The following is an 18728-nucleotide window of genomic DNA, read 5'->3' as shown; positions in this document are numbered from 1 at the left end:
TTACCATAACTACAACAGAAGATCATATGAACTTATTCATTTAAACAGATATTGAACATAAAAAGACTCAATACTAAAACCGAACAGAGATGTTAAAAAATACGGATTCAAATCTTTGCAGTCGATGCTTATCTCCTGTTGCTGTGAAAGGCATTCCAAAGATGGATTGCATTTTCAGTGCGATTTAAGGTAACTTATGGTTCTATGAGAGGGTAGGTTAAATTACAATTAAATATCTTGTATTTGGGCGGTGAATGTGAAGAACCGATTGCGTAGGTGATATGGTATTTCATTGCATGGCAATGGACATAGAGATACGGCAAAAAGTGGTACAGAGAGAAAGGCGATTACCTAAATGCAATACTGTTCCATGCAAACACTATTCCCAACAAAAACATTGGCATAGTGAACATAAGATGAGATTTCATTCATCACTAAAGAATATCCAACTCCACCGATCGTCGCGTATTTGTTAACCTAAGCCAAAGCATATGAATCACACGATTTTCATAGCGTAATAAAAAAGACATTGTAATATTGCGTGAATTTTAAGGCTTGGGGGGGGCTGTTGCTTGTTATGACTGTAAACAAAAACAAATAAATAACAAAATAGTACATGCGAATACATTTAATGATGTTACAGGGCTGGTCGTTTTGATTTTTGTGTGGAACACTGTCATGCTATCAGAAATTCTTTTATGCAAATAAAAACCAATTACGGTTATTAAAGCGACATGAAATAACATCGGTACGATACACGGATGAAATAACGTTGAATTTGTTAGTCGACTGCTGGCTGTACACGCTGTACACATTTGAAACGATATATCGAAAAGTCGTATGGTTGAAGTGTAGTAGGAATTTTCGTAGGAGCTCTGTTGGCAAAATTCAAAATTTTAGTCTAATTTACCTAATTTTTTCGTGAACAGTCATTAAATGAAAATTCATACCTTCATTGAACCAATTTCGCTGCAGTGTCATTTTCATTAACTGTTAACGTAATGAGTATTTAGCATAGGTACGATCCCTTTATTAAGTGTGCTCAACAGTTTCTGCTAAACCCCATAATAAAGAATGCCTTCATGATGACAGTATTGACAAATCGTGGTAAACCTGCGGTCGCATTATAGGATTTTCAGTTTTCTCTAATTAGACACAGGTAGGTTTTTATCACTTCTTATCCGTGTGAGTTTAGTTTTACTAAATAGCTTTTGCTCTCCATATGTTTTTACGACACTAACTGTACATATGTCACGAATTGCATGAGTTGCATCATAATGCATGAATTAAAAAGGTACATGACTTCAGTGAGAACGATATTAATGCGGTGGCAATTTTACTTACCTCTCATGGCGAAGGCACAGGTTCGAATACTGGTGGTGTTATATTTTTCTATGGTGTTATGAACCATTCTTTAATATCATGTCACTTCAGGCTAACAGTTCTGTACTCTGGTGCATTGAATCAGTCGGATGGTTAACGTAACAATGTAAACTTAGGAACCATTTGCTAGTAGTAGGCAAATGCCAATACCAGATTGTTTATTAATGTTAAATAATCCATGAATTCCTAGCTTCAACCTAATACCCACATTTCTCTTATGGTTCAAGGTATTCAAGTAGGCAGTAGCCTCATCTAATAATGGTTCTAGTTTTGTAAATTGATATTTCGTTATTTTACTTAAAGATCCATTAATTTACTGCGCAAAATGCCTTACCCGGGAAACGGATTGTACGTTGTGATGGGAGAGATGTCTCTTCTACTCACCACAATGAAAAGGGGAGCACGGTGGCCGGCACATTCTCACCAGGTGATTTGTCTCATGAAATTCTGATTTGTCTTAAGATTAATCAGGAAAAACTATTTCTCATACCAATTTAATTATTTTCTTTAAAATAAAGGACGAAGAACAGGATTCTTTAGTGCGAAGTTTTCATGAGCTCAAAGACGTCCTTAGCCGTGTTGGAGATTTAATGGAATTGGAACCAAACGATTTTCTTGGGCCATTTTTGGAAGTTATTAGGTCTGAAGAGACAACTGGACCAGTAACCTGTGCAGCTCTTGCTTCAGTGGATAAATTCATTTCATATGGCCTTATAGGTATGGCTTGCTTTCATTTGGTCTTATAGTAGTGGATTTAAATTGGCTGCAGTGTTTTACAATGCAGTGCGTTTTTATTTAATCAATGTTTATTATTACTTTTAATTCAATGGGTACATCCTTGGATATTATTATGGTTTCTATTTTGGATGCAACTGAATAGATATATTGTAGTTTTTGTTGATCTGCATTAATGACTCAAAACAGCCAAGAATAAGTGGTTGTTATCCGTGGATATGAAATCCATATGTGATAGCATAAGTTTGAATCACTTAAACTGTAATATCAGTCCAAGTGGTGACCATGAACTCCATTTTTATGAGCAAATATCTAGTGTGCCATTCCTGTTTAAAGCTCTTAAAATTGGGCCTGGCACCATTAAGAGTATGCGACTAATGATTACATAAAGATTCAAGTTTTCAGAAGTTGTTGCAAATATATCATTTTTTTGGAATCAGGATTGAATGCTAAGTCCCTATTTTAACTTGGTATATAATTTTTTCCCATTTAATTAGAGGAGCCCCTGCCATCAGATTGTATTGTAATGGAAATTCCCATTTCCTGATACATGTTCATCCTAGGGCATTTTTCTATATTGTATTTGTTATGTTGATGAATTATCAGCAGTGAAAAAAATGTGAAGTTATGTGGCACAAATTTTGGTCATCAAATGCTAATTTTTCTGTTCTACATTCCAAGAATAATGTCCATATTATTTGTTTTAATTAAAAAGGAGACTTCCTAAAATAACTTTTAAAGGATCAATAAAGAATATGATTAAGGATATTTTGTGTTAAGTTAGGGGCTAGTATTACAGTAGTGTGTTGTGCTATTTCCAATAAAAAACCTACCCTAACTCATACCATTAATGATAAACAAACACTATTAATTCATTTCAATGACTTCTCAAATGTTCCACTGTATATTTTTTGTTAAAATGCAATGTGCAACTATCAACTTCAATTAAAAGTTTTTTTAAAACACTATAATATGTTAATTATTTACAGCACCAACCAGCCCATCAGTTGCTTCTACTGTGGAGAATATTGCTGATGCAGTTATACATGCCCGTTTCGTAGGAACAGACCCAGTTCATGATGCTGTAGTCATGATGAAGATTTTGCAGGTATGAATTGTATTAGCAGATAACCAATTTTGGAATATTACCTTGCATAGTTCACCTAATTTATGTTATATTTTGAACTGTTCCATCATCACTGCTACATAAATTCAAAATCTCTGTTGCTTGCCAGGTTCTTAATTTTCAATTGGACTTCAATTCTCCATGCCTCTCTTTTTCATGCTATTTGAAAAAAATGTCAAGTGATGGTCTTCCATAATGTACTTGTTTAATTGTAAAATACTTAATAAATTTTGTATTTTCCTGTAAGTAAAGGGTTAATCAGTTGTGTTAATATTGTCTGTCTGAGAATTTCAGCATTCTTGACCAAAAGGACATACAAGGGCGATTGGAAAAGTAGTCTCCTATTTTTTTCATTAAAAATCAAATTTATTCTCAACTTTGCATACATCGTTGGCAAGGTTGAACATTTAGCTATTTTTCTACATAGTCGCCTTGGCCATCAATCACTTTTTGCATCCTTGTAAGTAGCTTATTAACACCGGCATCCTACCTTTCTCCCACCGCGTTGCAAAGCCAACTGACCACTGCTTCTCCGATATAAATTCATAGCCATTTAGTGGGAGTGTCCGGCAAGAATTCTATGGACATCAAACACGTTTGGAAGTGGTGCAGGGATTTTTTTTATGGCTGGGAAAACGTCCACGATAAGCAGCGATCGGGGCGGCCGAGTTTGCTGGAATCAACGGTGGCTCCAATTGAAGAGATGTTGCGCAATAACTGGAGAATTACCCTTCATGAGATAAATGAAGGCTTAATGAAGAGAGTGGCTACTTCTCCGTGCAGAATATTGTGTTGGAGGTCCTTGGTTACAACAAGGTGTCTCACCAAAGGAGTGTGTTTGCATCATGGCAATGCACGTCCACATGTGTCACATCAAACGCGTCAGCGCTGGCAGAAAGGTTCGACGGCGGTATTAAAAAGCTGGTTACAAGGATGCAAAAAGTGATTGATCGTCAAGGCAACTATGTAGAAAAATAGCTAAATGCTCAACCTTTCCTACGATGTACATATAGTTGAGAATAAATCCTTTCCTTGTGCCACTTGCTGCCATTCCCAGGAAGATTTTTTATCAAAAAAATCCACATGGATTGGTTAAAGATGAGTTTGTTCAAAGTCATTGGGAGTAAAACCTTGGCCCACCAGTCCGTAGAAAAACACTCCCAACTGTTCTACCCAACTTATTGCTTTCAAAATGTCATTGAGGTTTTGTATAAATGAGTAAGAAGTAGAGACCACATCTGGCAATCAGTAGTGGTGGACTTACGAAAGCCTTGACCAGTACTGCTGATTATTCCTTAGATATGCATGGAGTGCACATAATCTCTCCAAAGGTTGTAGTTACAATTGTTTCTTTGGCTTTCAAAGGAAAAAGGGCAAGTGATACGTGGTCTATGCAATAAATGCTCAATCTGGCAGCCATGATGTAGGCGATAGCCCCGCCCACTAGTGGAGCTTGTTGCTTGAGACCCAATGAGCCCTCTGTGCTTGGTGGATCATCAAACTGTGTGTATGATGCCAGTTATGTTAGCTTGTGTTGTCCTCGTTTTTACTGTTAGTCGAAAATGGAAATTAATGAAATCACGGAGCAATTAGTCAACATCAAGTTTTTGGTGAAGTGCGGTAAAAGTTATCAAATAAGTACTGAAATGTTGACAGCTGTTAATGGTGATAATGCTCAGAAGAAAACATCCGTTTTCAAGTTGATTAAGCATTTTAAAGATGGCCAACTAGACCCCGTGGATGATGCAAGGCCAGGACGACCTTCAACTACCTGTGTTGAGGACAACATTGATCGTGTGTGGCCTCTTGCCCTTACCAGTCGTCGAAAAACTGTCCGAATGATAGCTGATGAACTGAATTTAGGAAAATGAACAGTGCATATTATTTTAACCTAACATGATGGATGAACCCTTCACCATGACAATGCACCTGCACATTCAGCATTGATTGTTCACCAGTTTCTGGCAAAAGTTTCCATCACTATCCTTGGTCATCCTCCTTATTTGCCAAATCTCACCCCCTGTGACTTTTTCCTATTCCCAAAATGCAAAAATGTGAAAAGGGGGCATCACTGGGAAGATGTGGATGCAATAAAGCAAGAAACGAAGAGAAAACAAAAAAGCCTAACTGCCAAGGACTTCCAAGGGTGCCTTTAGTAGTGGAAAAGAAGATGGAATAAGTTCATATCAACGAATGGAGAGTACTTTAAAGAGGACAAAATCGATGTAGACTAAATTTTGTGAAATAAAGTTTTGATGGCCTCAGTTTGTGTATTTAATGGACAAGGGGGTATATTATGAGAACCCAGCCTTGAGTACATGCGGCAACACTGGCCATGTATTCTCCCAAACAAAAACTTATCCCCACCTCCTTAAAGCATGCATTCACAGCCAGTTGCAGAAGCTTATGAAGAGTAATATCCAATGTCATTGTAAAGGCAGTATGGGCTACCAACTCCTATTTTACAAGAATAATTATGTAAGGAACTACTAAAAGGTTTAGGAAAATGTGGGAGGAAGAGTCTATATGGACTGATTCGTACAATCAGGACGTATTTGTCTGTTTCACAAATTTCAAAAAGGCATTTGATAGAGTGAATTGGGAAAACTAATGAGTGTATTACAGAAAAAAGGGATAGATGGGAGAGACAGGAGACTAATCTGCAACCTGTACATGTTTCAGAATGCTCAGGTGATAGTGGAGAACAGAGAGTCTGGATTGGCATTGTTAGGAAGTGGTGCAAGACAGGGTAGTCTATTGTCACCGGTGCTGCTCAATGTATGTGGACAGAAAGGAAAACAAATGAGGAAGTGCCAGGTATGGTGGGGGAGGAGAGGGGTTTGTTCGGAGAAATCCTAAGGAGGCAGGAAAAGTGGATGAAGGGTGTATTGGTGGGCAGTAGGATATTGAAGACTAATAGAGGGGAGAATGTTTGGCAAATGTGGAAAGGGTAGGGATAGGATAGGGATGTTGGACGGGATGAAGGGAGGAAGAAATTACTCAGAGATGAAGAGGGATCTGTTGTAGAGTAGATTGCTGGATTGAGTTTTTTTAGGAGTAACAAAATATTTATTTGGTAGTTGTGTCCATCCAAAACCTACCTTAACTGATAGATTACTTTATGATAATAATAATTCTGTAAGGTATTTATTATGTAATATTATATATTGTTATATAATTGTGTTAACAAAGTTAGACATTGAAAAGGAACATGACGTAGAGGAAGATAGCTTAGGTCCAGGCATACTAGACAATGAGATAGAAAGGGCATTAAGGGAGATGAAACTAAATAAGGCTGTTGGGGTGGATAACATTCCCGTGGAAATTTTAAAATGCTTAGGAGAATGTGGGAGGAAGAGGCTATATGGGCTGATCCGTAGTATTTATGAGGAGCGAATCTGGCCGGAAGACTTCGTGAGATCAGTTTTAGTTCCTATTCCGAAAAAGGTAAAGGCCACGTCATGTGAGGACTACAGGACAATTAGTTTGATATCCCACGCAGCTAAAGTTGTTCTTAGGATCATAAACAAAAGGATAGAGAGTAGGGCAAATGATTACTTAGGGGATGATCAGTTTGGGTTTAGGAAGGGGAGAGGTACGCGTGATGCCATTGCAGTAATAAGATTATTAATCCAGAGGAATATAGAACACAATCAGGAGGTATTTGCCTGTTTCGTAGATTTCGAAAAAGCATTTGATAGAGTGAATTGGGAAAAACTAATGAGTATATTGCAGAAAATAGGAATAGATTGGAGGGAAAGGAGGCTAATCCGCAACCTGTACATGTCTCAGACTGCTCAGGTGCGAGTGGGGAACGGGGAGTCCGGTTGGGCTGTGTTAGGAAGAGGTGTAAGGCAGGGTTGCCCATTATCACTGTTGCTGTTCAACCTGTATGCAGAGGAAATGATCAAAGAGGCATGGGAAGAACTGGAGGTAGGAATGAAAGTGGGCGGGGAGTTCGTAAAATCAGTTAGGTTTGCTGACGACCAAGCTTTAGTTTGTCAGTCAGCCAAGGGTCTGCAAGCATTGCTTAGCGAATTGGAAATTCAGTGCGACAGGTATGGGATGAGAATCAATATTAATAAAACAAAGGTTATGCGATTTTCTAGAAAGAAAAAGGCTAAGCTTAACATTAAAATAGGAGGGCAAAAACTAGAGCAGGTAGAACAGTTTACGTATCTCGGTAGTGTTTTGGACCAACACGGTCCAAGTAGTAGGGACGTAAGGAGAAGAATTGCGCTAGGCAAAGAGGCTTTCACAAGGAGGAGGGAGTTGATGAGAGGGACGTTGAGTGAGGATGTTAAGAAAAGACTCGTAAAAACTTTGATATGGAGCGTAGCTATGTACGGTGCGGAAACGTGGTCATTGAAGCAGGAGGATAGACGTAGATTGGAGGCTTTTGAAATGTGGGTGTGGAGAAGAATGGAGAGGGTGAAATGGACAGAGAAGAAAACAAATGAGGAAGTACTTAAAATGGTGGGTTAGGACAGGGGTTTGTTGGGAGAAATCCTATGGAGGCAGGAAAAGTGGATGAAGGGGGTGTTGACCGGCAGTTGGATGTTGAAGACTGTGATAGAGGGTAGAATGTTGGGCAAACGAGGAAAGGGAAGGAACAGGATAGGGATGTTGGACGGGATGAAGGGAGGAAGAAAGTACTCAGAGATGAAGAGGGACCTGATGTAGAGTAGGATGATGGATTTTGTGTTTTGTTAGGAGTAATAAAATATTTGTTTGGTAGTTGTGTCCATCCAAAAACCTACCTTAACCGGTAGATTACCTAATAATAATAATAATAATATAATTGTTTTATGTTCCCTTTTAGCTGTTGCGGACTTTGATGCTATCACCAGTTGGGGTAATGCTGTCAAATGAAAGTGTCACTGAAATATTGCTGAGCTCCTTCAGATTTTGTTTTGAAGACAGGCTCTCTGGTAAGTTAATATGCAAGATAGTTTTAGGGTGGCTCCTGGCAGCTGGTGTCCTTTTTAGGAATTTCAATCTATATTTCCTTCATATACAAATGCCAAAAGCATGGCTGATATTAAAAAAAAACTCCCTTGGTGAATTTTGGAATTCTTATGGCAGGATGAATGGAATGAAGATATTTAAAGAACCGGGTCGGGATTGTGTGATGGCTAATGTACTGGCATCTCTTCCAGGGGCCCAGGTTCAAATCCTGGAGGCGGCACATATTTTTCAGTGGGATCCTGATTCCTACTTGGGGTGCTTTGTGGAGAGCACTTTGAGAGAGTGCACTGTCTGTTGGATGGGATATTAAACTATGGACCCCTTGGTGCCTTTTGTTTGGAGTGGGCTAATGCCAATGCTGGGTTTCTCTCCACCCTTCATTCTTTCCCATCATCTATAATGGTGCAAATGACCTCAGCTGTTGGTTGCCTCCACAAAAACTACTTATACTATGTTTTCAAAAGTCAACTAATTTTCTGAAAGATGCACTGGAGACTTTTTTGTTTTGTTTCAGTAAAAGTAGGCCCTCATCATGCAGCCTCATTTATTTATAATAAAATGCCAATGAGCATAAAAGATAATTCCATTGTGACTGCTTTTAAAATTGAAACTATTTGTTATTAAACTTATGTGAGTTATAATTCCTCAAGTGTTATTACAGTATGGATGAATACTTGCTTGGCAAATTTTAATGAGAATGATATTTTTTTTGGTAAGATATTGTGCCCTGTAAGTGGGTCATGGTAGTCGACGGGGTAGAGTGTTTTGACTACTCACCGGAGGGCCCGGGTTTGATTCTCGGGCATGCCTCTCTGGGCACCTGCAGCTCCACCCAAGCTCTGTGATTATTCAGGTACCAGATCTTCCTGGGAAACCATAACCGACACAGGGGAAGGCACTGACCTTCTACCCTGATTTGTGAATTACACATGCCCACGGGCTTAGTACTGGGTGAATTCTACCATTACCTACAAAACCGACCTTTGGGTTGATTACTGTTTTTATGATTTATTTTGTCCTGCACAGTAGTGTTGTGGGTCTTGTTTAATTCTTTTCCTTATTGTACGGACCATGTCCTATGTCATGCTTTTGATCAATGATAAAGTTATAATAATAATGTTTATTATAAAGTTATAATAGTTAAGAATCTATGTGGTTATCTCTAATTTCCATTTATCCACTTTAACCTTTCCTTCAATTACAATCGGTAATAAGTACTCTGCTCTATCCTTGTGTCTTGCCTATGCCGTTTCTCAATAGCCTTGGGAAAGTATGGAGTGGCATAAGTTGGGTTTTCTATAACTTGGGAGAAGCTGCATTTTAAAAATTCTCTGTAAATGTAACAAACAAGGCATTTAAAAGGGTACTATAGAGTCATTCATCTTCCTGAAGCAACTTAACCTCTATCCAAAGGTGTATTGGCCTTAAGTAGCCGTTATCTGTTGAAGATGGCTGCTAAAGACCAGTTTCCCATGTAACATATTTTCATGACCATTCATTTTGAAGAGGTATCTGTTTGAATTACCTCACATTGAAGGCAATGCCTCAACAAAATTTTTATTTCTTTGTTTTTCAGAACTTCTGAGAAAAACTGCAGAGCATTGCTTGAAGGATATGGTTCAACTGCTTTTCTTAAGATTGCCATCATTTTCAGAAGACTTACAAAATCCTGTCCATATCAAGGTTAGTATTGAATGCTCATTGCTATAATTTTCCATTGCACTCATACACATTGCACATCAGTGGACGACTCAGTTAAAGATCCTGTCACAGCATCTCCTGCAGTTCTTTGAAGTTCTCAGTTTTTATCCACACATTCTCTATCTATCCTTTTGCCTCTCATATGTGACACATCATTTCACCTGGTATCCTGAAATTTTATCCTCTTTTCCCTTTATAAATATGTATGACCTAAGAACAGCGGAAATATGCATTGTGTTCTTCATTTAATGAACATGAACTTCCACAAAATTGAGCCGGGAACAATTGAATGTAAGACCTGTGTACACTTCATATAAAAGTCTAGGTATCTTACCAGTGGATAGTTATTCTTTATGTGTTAGTTTTAGAAAACAGTGCAAGTGATTGCTTGGAGAATTTTCTTATTTTGTTCTGGTGGCCTCAAGAGTGAAGTAGCACTACCAATTATATTAAATTGTTTAATAAGTCTTTGACATAAGTTTTTTCTCAAAGGATGTACTAAAACCATAGTGATGGTGCTGGACCATTGCTATTTTTTTTACAGATTTTTTGGCTGTTATTTTAGACAACACTAAAAGTATCATGAATCATCAAAAGAATAATATGGAAGGAAAAAAGAAATTGTAAATAGCTTGATTTGTGTGAAATTAAAGATTCCTTGGGATTATTTTATATGGCTGATTTAATTAGAAATACTAATTGAATGATAGTGATTTGTATTCTGTTGATGCTTTATTTACAAAATTTTAATGGCACGGTACCAAGGTTTGAGATAGGGGCTTAAAATAAACTTGAACCTGTGAGGGAGATTTCTGAGATATTTTTTTTAAATTGCTGTGAATGTTATTATTTATAGGGAGAATACATGACTGTCAATGAGATGTTGACAAAATGTAGGGGAAAGTGCATCTTTAGGTAATACATCCCTAGTAAACCTCAAAACTATTGCATTAAGATATTTTCATAGGTGTATGCTAGAAGCTCATACGCTTGGAAACTTGAAGTTTACGAAGGGAAACATCAAGAAGGTTCTTTTCAAATGAGGAACATTGCTTTTGATGATGTAAAAGTTCAATTAGTGGTAGTCATAATAATGCAATGGCAAGTAACTGGTTTACTTGTTATCAGCTAGTTTTAGATCATGTAAATGTCACTGCATTTCTTGACTCTTAGTATGGGCTTATACATTAGACACACTGATTTTTCAGGTTAGAAAGTAATTTAATGTGGCAAAAAAGGATGAGAGTCTTTTAATGTTAAAACTTAATATGAAGAAAATGGGATTGTTACATTAAAATCTTATCAGCTGTATAAATAATCATTCATCGTTAAATCCTAGAAATTCATCAGAATCATTCCTGCAGTTATATTCTCTGGGGTTGTCACATTCCTCATACATAATGCCATTTTCACTTCCATGAAGTGCATTGCATATTCCTTAGACCTTATGACAGTCTCAAGTTTAACATTCTGTCAGGACTTTTTCAACCAATCACAAACACTAGAAATTGGTGGCTGTTCCATGCTTCCTTTCAGTGTGACATCATGAGTTTGCCTTGGAGCCTCTTTTTATTCAAGTTGCAGTTTTCGTGCTATTTTAGTTCTGTTATGCATGCAAATATCATTTCTCTTCAGTAATGTATCATGACATCCCAAAAATATCAGTACTAGACATGCATACCTCTTGGCAATTTTCTTGCCTCCATTAAAATCAATTTTGTTGAAATAGTAATCCCAATCTTCATGTGATTAATTATTCTGTTTTTAACATATTTTTCAAGCTTCAGCCATTTAGGAGCACATCAACGTAAAGTTTTTCTTTCTCATATCTACATTTATTAAAGTCATCTTCTACTTCTTACATTCATGTATGTATTATCTTCTCTGTTGGAGGTGGGCCAGAAAGCTTTAAGCTACCCTGCTTCCATGTTCTGAAGTGTTACATTACTTCAAGTTTAAATGCAATACTGTCTGACAATCTTCTATCTTAAGGTTTTACGAGCCATTTTAACACATTTACCATTTTAACTTTTTATGCAACACTTAGTTTCTAGTATTATTTTTATGTATCAAAATTTGTATTAAAAGCAACTATTTTCTCTGCCTTTGCAACACTCTTAAACAACCAAATTATTGAATGCCTATAAACTCTTAAGTGCATTGGGAAAGATGGAATACATCAGCAGAAGGATAAAATCCACATTAGCCCAACATGTATTAAGTTTCTCCACAGCACCACATGTGAGATGTAACTAAATGCGCTAATTTGTATACATGTATATTTGGGATTTTTTTTAGGAAGTACCTTCAAAGAAATATTAAAACTCTATTGCTTAATACTTGTTGAAAAGAGTGATATTTTTGACTTTTGTAAAAAAAGAACCCATTTTGTATACCTGATGTGGGAAAGTACTGACTAGTTTTTTTTCTCGCAAATTGGCTTGCATTGTTAGGTCAAAGTTTACTCTCGGCTCATGAGGCAGGCTGATTTTAGAGCACTTGTTGGAGTAAAAAAAGTCATTGAGCTTAGTACTGGGTGAACTCCACCATCACATGCCAAACCGACAGATTGATTATTGTGCTTATGGTTTTTATATGGTATGTATCAATAAGGAACTATGCTCTTGGTTGTTTATTGGTTGACATCCAGAAATGGTAAAGTATTTTTTGTATAAAGTAGTATTTGAATGCAGCATTGGCATGCTTCTGGCTTCTGTACAGATAAATATTTGCAGTAAATATATAAAGTTAATATTTTCTTCTATTTCATGGAACAAGATATACTCTCAGTCCTCTTGTGACCAGTGATTTAATGAAGATGGTATTTTAATGCTAAGTTTTAAAATTTGTAGTTTTGGAATGTGTGAAAACACTAATGACCTGCTACCTGAGAAATTACCCTAGAAGATAACCACAAACTTTGTTAAAATGTATGCTCAGTTGGCAGTGGGTGTAGATAATGATTATATTTTCCCAAATTTCTAGAATTATGTTGGTTGTATTCTTCCTCTTTTATTAGCAATAAATGATGGACAATTGGGATTTTTTTCTCAATGGAAAAACCAAATAGTATGTTAAGGGTCATTGGTTTTACCAAAAAGTATTTGGAATTCGGGAGCAAGGGAGGTGTAAATACAAAGATCAAGCAAACAAGTTGGCAATTCTTAGATAGGGCTAATCTGCCTTAAATTGGGTTTCTTTTCTCTTTCATTTCTCATCAACTAATAATGAAAATGTGTCTATTGACTAATGGAAACTAACCATGGAGGTTCTAATGCGCTACTGGTTCAGTTTGTCACTTACTGCAATTTTGTCAATTCTTGTCCACCAAGTCCCTTCAGTCTTCATTCAACCTGACCATGCCACTTTTCCATTGTAATTGATTGATTGCGTGCTAAATAATGATTAAAATATATTTTTTTGTTGCCCAGATTTTTTCTATTATGGCCATATGACTTCAATTTGCATTAGATTAATGAAAATTCTAGAGTTAAGTACTTAATGAAATTATTTTGTTATATTGCATGTTAATATTTCTATATCTTGTGGCTTTTTGTGGTCTTAATTTTTGAATTCTAAAAAATGTAAAGTAGAAATATTTGGCCCATGTTTTTATGGTTGTTCAGGTAAATGTTATATCCAGAAAATCACTGCTGAATAGAGCCAAGTCTTTATCTCAATCCTCCCTTGTCAGAAGCCAGGCTAGCTTTGCCATTTGGCCATCTATGTCACTGAGTAAAGTGTAGACAGGAGGAAATTTGTACAAGAATCCTGCTTGTAAGGAAGTCTAATTTTAGACATGGTTTTTAAACCCTGAAATGCATGTTCTATCAGATGAAGTGTTTTTATTTCCTGGGCAACCATTGAACATTTTCATTTCATTTAGATGATTTCAACAGGCGCTGATTTCTTTTAGTAAATTGTTTAATGTTTTATTGTCATGCACTGTAAGCAGTTGGGTGATTTTTAATTAGTGCACAGCAGAAACTTGCTGAAAACTAAGTAGCATATCTTCAACAGTCAGTTCAGTGAAAAATATCTTAAAAGCCTTATTTTCTGTTGCCTTGTACAGAAGCTAAAAATGAGAGCAGGTGTTATGGATTCATCAAGAGGGAAGAGGAAAACCCGGAGTACAAAGAATTCCTTCAAAGGAAAATCCCCTCCAAAGGTAAACTCCAAAATCGAGGGGAGTGGAAAATTTTCTGCAGTGGAACCCGGCGTGAGAGAGAGGCCTGAAGTTCCATCAAGTTTATCAGTTCAAGAATGTCCACCACCCCAAGAAGGTAAATTCTAAAATTTGAGTGTTCAACTTTTTATGGTGGGTCGCGGTAGTCCAGTGGGTAGAGCGGTGGACTGCTGACCGGAGGGTCCCGGGTTCGATTCCCGGGCGAGGCACTCTGGGCACCTGCAGCTCTACCCCAGCTAAAGTGATTTTTCGGGTACCAGGTCTTCCTGGGAAACCATAACCGGCACAGGGAAAGGAACTGCCCCCCCTACCCTGATGTGTGAATTTTCACACGCCGTATAGGGCTTAGTACTGGGTGAACTCTACCATCACCTACTAAACCGACCTTCGGGTTGATTACTGTGTTTTTGTTTAACTTTTTATGATAGAACCCGCAGTGAAATACACCAATCTAAATACTGCTAATAAAGTAATATATTTTGTAGTCTTCTTAAAATATGCTTGATTTTTGGTACCTCATTTATGAGATAAGTTACTGCATCTCATAACTTCTGTTCCACTTCAGACATAGAGTGAGAAAACCATATTGTGACATTCCTCAGCCACCTGATCAACACCCTTCCTCTACCTTTACCTCTTCTCTTAGCCTAAAGTATTGTCATTTACTGGCATGCATGCAGGGAGCCAGCTTTTGAGGCATGGAACTACCATGAAGCGATCGCTAATGACATATAAAGGCATGGTTGACTATAATCATCATGTATAATGTCATATCCTGACATCTTTTCTTGAAAGCTTTTAAAATCTGGGTGTGTTGAAGAATAGATAATCTAAATTGTTTGAGTTGATCACAGGATGAGAAAATGTGAAACAATTGGTTCTGGTGATTGATGGAAAGTTAGTAAAATAAATTTCAGAAATCATTAAATCTATAAATTCAGTATGCTTTTCTATGCACATTCATAGTGAATAAGCTATGTTTATTTCTCTACTGTAAGCATATAACTTCTGCAACATCATTCAGAGATCATGAACCATACACGTTTGAAAAATAATATTGGTTCTATGTAATCAGGAAGGAAATTAGTGTTAAATTTTAAGGATTGTTTGGATATCCTGTCATTTACTTGGAAAACATGTGTGCTTACTTTCAAGATATATGCATTCCATGTTGGTTTCCAGGATGAAATATCATTGATTTTATTAAATTTTTGGGATATCTCTTATTTAATGGTACAATGTAACCTAGTGCAGAGCGTTGAAGAGATAGCTAATCTAAAAATTAGCCTTTTTTGTGTTGTATGTCTACCATGAAGTTTTGAGCCTCATTTTTTGTAGAACATATGATTATCACCAGTACACTCGGCAACCTCTGTAATGATGTGGAACTTAAAGATTAATGATTTACCATTTTCAAGAGCCAATTATGTGCTTTTGCAGACACAATACTGCTATGTATCATATTTTTACTTTGTTAACAATCTGCCAATATATTTAATTCCTGGTGTGCAACTTTTCTACCTGTAGCTTGAACTTGTTCTGTTAATCAATTGTAAATAGACGTGCAAAAGTTCATGTATTTTGAGATATGAGAAAGTGAAGAAAATATTTACTTGCTCAGCTGATTTTGAAGTAGTAGATATTTTTTGTAGATGTTATGCTGTTGTCAGTATTTCAGAATTGAATCATATAAACAATAATTTCACACAAATGATGGAATTATTGTTGCTAAAATTTGAGTTAATAATGCTAGAAATGTTTTTTTGATATTTTGTGATATTTGGTGATATGCCTTTTATATTACTTTGTACCATCTTTTTTCAGATGTGCCTCATGAATTCTCTGCTGCTTCCCCTGGGGCTGACACAAGTAAGGCATCAGTGGAAACAACACCACTTTCACCATCAAACGAGGCGAAGGATCTTCAGTCTTTGGAAAATGCTAATTCCACTGACCAAGAAAGAGAGAGTCAAGGAAAAGTTACCAAGAATGAAGAGGATCAGGCAAAAATTGTTCCAGTGTTAAGGTAGCCTTGAATAATCCTACTCTAACAAACTCAGAAAATTTTATGGAAAAGACATATATATGATATTCATCAAGGATTGCCCACTCCTGTATTAAGACCTTTAACTCTGTTTTCTTTGGACAACCTGCTTGAAAGAGGTGTTCGTTTACAAGAAAACTATGTTGTGGTTACATTCTTGGTTGATAGATGGCATGCTGCGCTATGGCTTATGTATGATCTTCCATATATTATTCTTATTTTCTGTGCCATCTTCCATATATTCATAATTTTTTTCTATTAATTTATATTTTATAATACCAAATCAAAGCCCTGACATTAAGAAATATCTGAGGTGATGTTTGCAGGAGAGAAACATCTGCATTTTCCTTGACCTATATATTGAATGGAGAAACTCTTACCAATTAAATTATAAACCAGAGCTCAAATTACTATGTTTAAAATAGATCTCACATTTCAATGCATACTTAAGCAATAGACTTCTATGAAAGGAATGGCAGCTTCTGGCAGCTGGTACTAAAATCTTCCAAAGATGCTGCCATATTTTATAGGTACTGGCTGTGCAATGAAGGAATTAAATTATATTAGATTGTGATATTGCAAAAAAATGTTGGCCATTGGTTAATAATGTATATTAATATGTACAGTATCAAATCATGGCTCCTTGATGAGACAGGCAAAGGAAATATGTACTAAAAGAAAGCATGCAAAAGGAAAAGCAATTGATTTAGAAAATACTAAAGTGAATAACACCACCTTAAATGTAAATGTAATGAAAGAAAAATTAACTGTGAAATTAAGTCCCAGCTCTGATATAATTAAAAAAATAAAACTTCCTATCTCTAAAAGAAAAGTAGAGTAATGCACATCATAAATTACGTATAAAAATGTACACCCCCATTTCTAATAAATTTGTGGAGAAGATATGGTATGGCTATAGTTCAAGGCATGATATTTATGTGCTCCTAGAGCAGCTTATACAAAAACTAACAAGAACTAAAGTAAAATTAAAGAATCTAAAATGAATGCTGGAGAGTTAATATGAAAGTATGTACACTATAACTGTGTAGACTGTCTGAAAGTTAAGAAACAAAAAGTCAACAAATTTCCTGTGTAACAGATAATGAGCCATGTAAAATTCATTAATTATTACATTTAATTTTTCTCTACGTAAAAATGTTTTTTAGACAACTCAGTGATAACTGAAAGGATAACATTCACGAAATCAAGTTGATGAAAGTAGCATCGGAAAAACTGAAATTGACTGCTGGAGACACTATGGGTTTTCACTAACTAAATGATTTGTATATTTGTTCACACTAAACTTTATTACTATACCAATGGTTTTGGTACATCGACTGCAAAACCACTTGTAGTGCAATAAAGTTTATTGTGAAAAAATACAAAGTTTACTTATTCAACTATCATTAATTTTCATGAAGTAGAGCCTGAAACTGTTGTATTCAGTATTGGGGTTTTATTGAAGAAGGCAAATTTTTCTTTTCCCCTGAGTGATTTGAATTTACTTTTAGCTAAAGTAATACCTTTGTGAATAGAATATAAACAAATGTCTTAAAGACAAGTTGGATTTTGTTTTTCACCATCTAAAAGAAAGTGAAAAACGTATCCTTTGATACAATGTACCTGTTGTAAGTTTCTCTACACTGGTCACAAGGATGGGTCTCACACAAGATTTTAACTTGTTAATTTTTAGAATGGTTTGAGGCATCACTTTGTGGAAGTGATTCATATCAGAAAAGAAAAAACTTTGCGCTTCCAGATATATTGTATTAAGTGCGACCTAGGCTTTGAATTACGAAGTCATCATCAGGTGAAGTGCAGATGACGCACAGCTTTATATAAGAGACAGAGAAGAGGAAGGGGGAAGTGCTGGTAAAGTGGGAGGAGGGGAAAGAGAAGGGAAACTGGGTTGTAAATTTTTGATTTTAGAATAGAAAAGTTGAAATTTGTTGAAGTGGAAAAAGTTGTAAAAGAGAAGATTTGTATGAGTAAAGTTTCCTCATGCATAAAACTTTTCTCATTGCTAAAAATCAACTCCTTTTTTCTCATCGTGGAAATGTTAGAAACTGATCCTTTCTGGAAGAGGCTGCATTTGAGGAGAGGGGAGGTTGGTCAGCATCTGTGGTTGGGAAACCCTCTTGCAGATGGCCTGGAATAAGATCAATAAAAGGGTAGACCAGTGACATCGGCCTGATACACATGCTTATTTTTCTGAAAGAAATCCAAGTTAATTAACAGGCAGGATGCATTAAGAGGCAGTATGTCAGTTATTGTAAACCTCTGTGTGTTGTCCATGTCACGAAAGAAATGGAATCTACAATCGAGCAACATTACACGATTACTTAGTTTTGTGCTAAACTGAAAAAATCTCTTGAGAAGATGAACAAAATGATTCGCGAGGCTTGTGGGAACTCTGCTCTGTCCTACTTACAAGTTTTGAGGTGGTTAAAGGCCTTAAAGGAGGGCCAGGAAGAGGTTCACGACAGACAGCGCTCTTGGCGGCCGTCAATCAGCAAAACCAACAACAAAGTGGCTCCTGCTCGACAATTGTTAGACTCTCACCATCGATTGAGTAGCAAGGTGGT

The 18728-nt window shown here is 36.4% G+C and overlaps 1 protein-coding gene across 2 annotated transcripts in view; it reads left to right on the top strand.

Annotated features, from left to right (window-relative positions):
• The first annotated feature begins 849 nt into the window (after window positions 1–849).
• Window positions 850–18728, top strand: part of garz (Sec7 domain-containing protein garz) — an 84308-nt gene continuing 66429 nt past the window's right edge. For both annotated transcript variants that reach the window (XM_071599106.1, XM_071599105.1), the window contains exons 1-8: window positions 850–1159; window positions 1687–1810; window positions 1902–2100; window positions 3108–3226; window positions 8067–8175; window positions 9789–9895; window positions 13986–14196; window positions 15924–16125. In XM_071599106.1, coding sequence (XP_071455207.1) covers window positions 1709–1810; window positions 1902–2100; window positions 3108–3226; window positions 8067–8175; window positions 9789–9895; window positions 13986–14196; window positions 15924–16125 — 1049 coding nt within the window. In that variant the 5' untranslated portion in view covers window positions 850–1159; window positions 1687–1708. The remainder of the gene's footprint in view (window positions 1160–1686; window positions 1811–1901; window positions 2101–3107; window positions 3227–8066; window positions 8176–9788; window positions 9896–13985; window positions 14197–15923; window positions 16126–18728) is intronic.

This window comes from Hetaerina americana, unplaced genomic scaffold (assembly GCF_022747635.1).
Source record: "Hetaerina americana unplaced genomic scaffold, ioHetAmer1.1.p SCAF_105, whole genome shotgun sequence".
Lineage (NCBI taxonomy): Eukaryota > Metazoa > Arthropoda > Insecta > Odonata > Calopterygidae > Hetaerina > Hetaerina americana.
The sequence above is the reverse complement of the archived record's forward strand: the minus strand, read 5'-3'. Positions and strand labels throughout refer to the sequence as shown.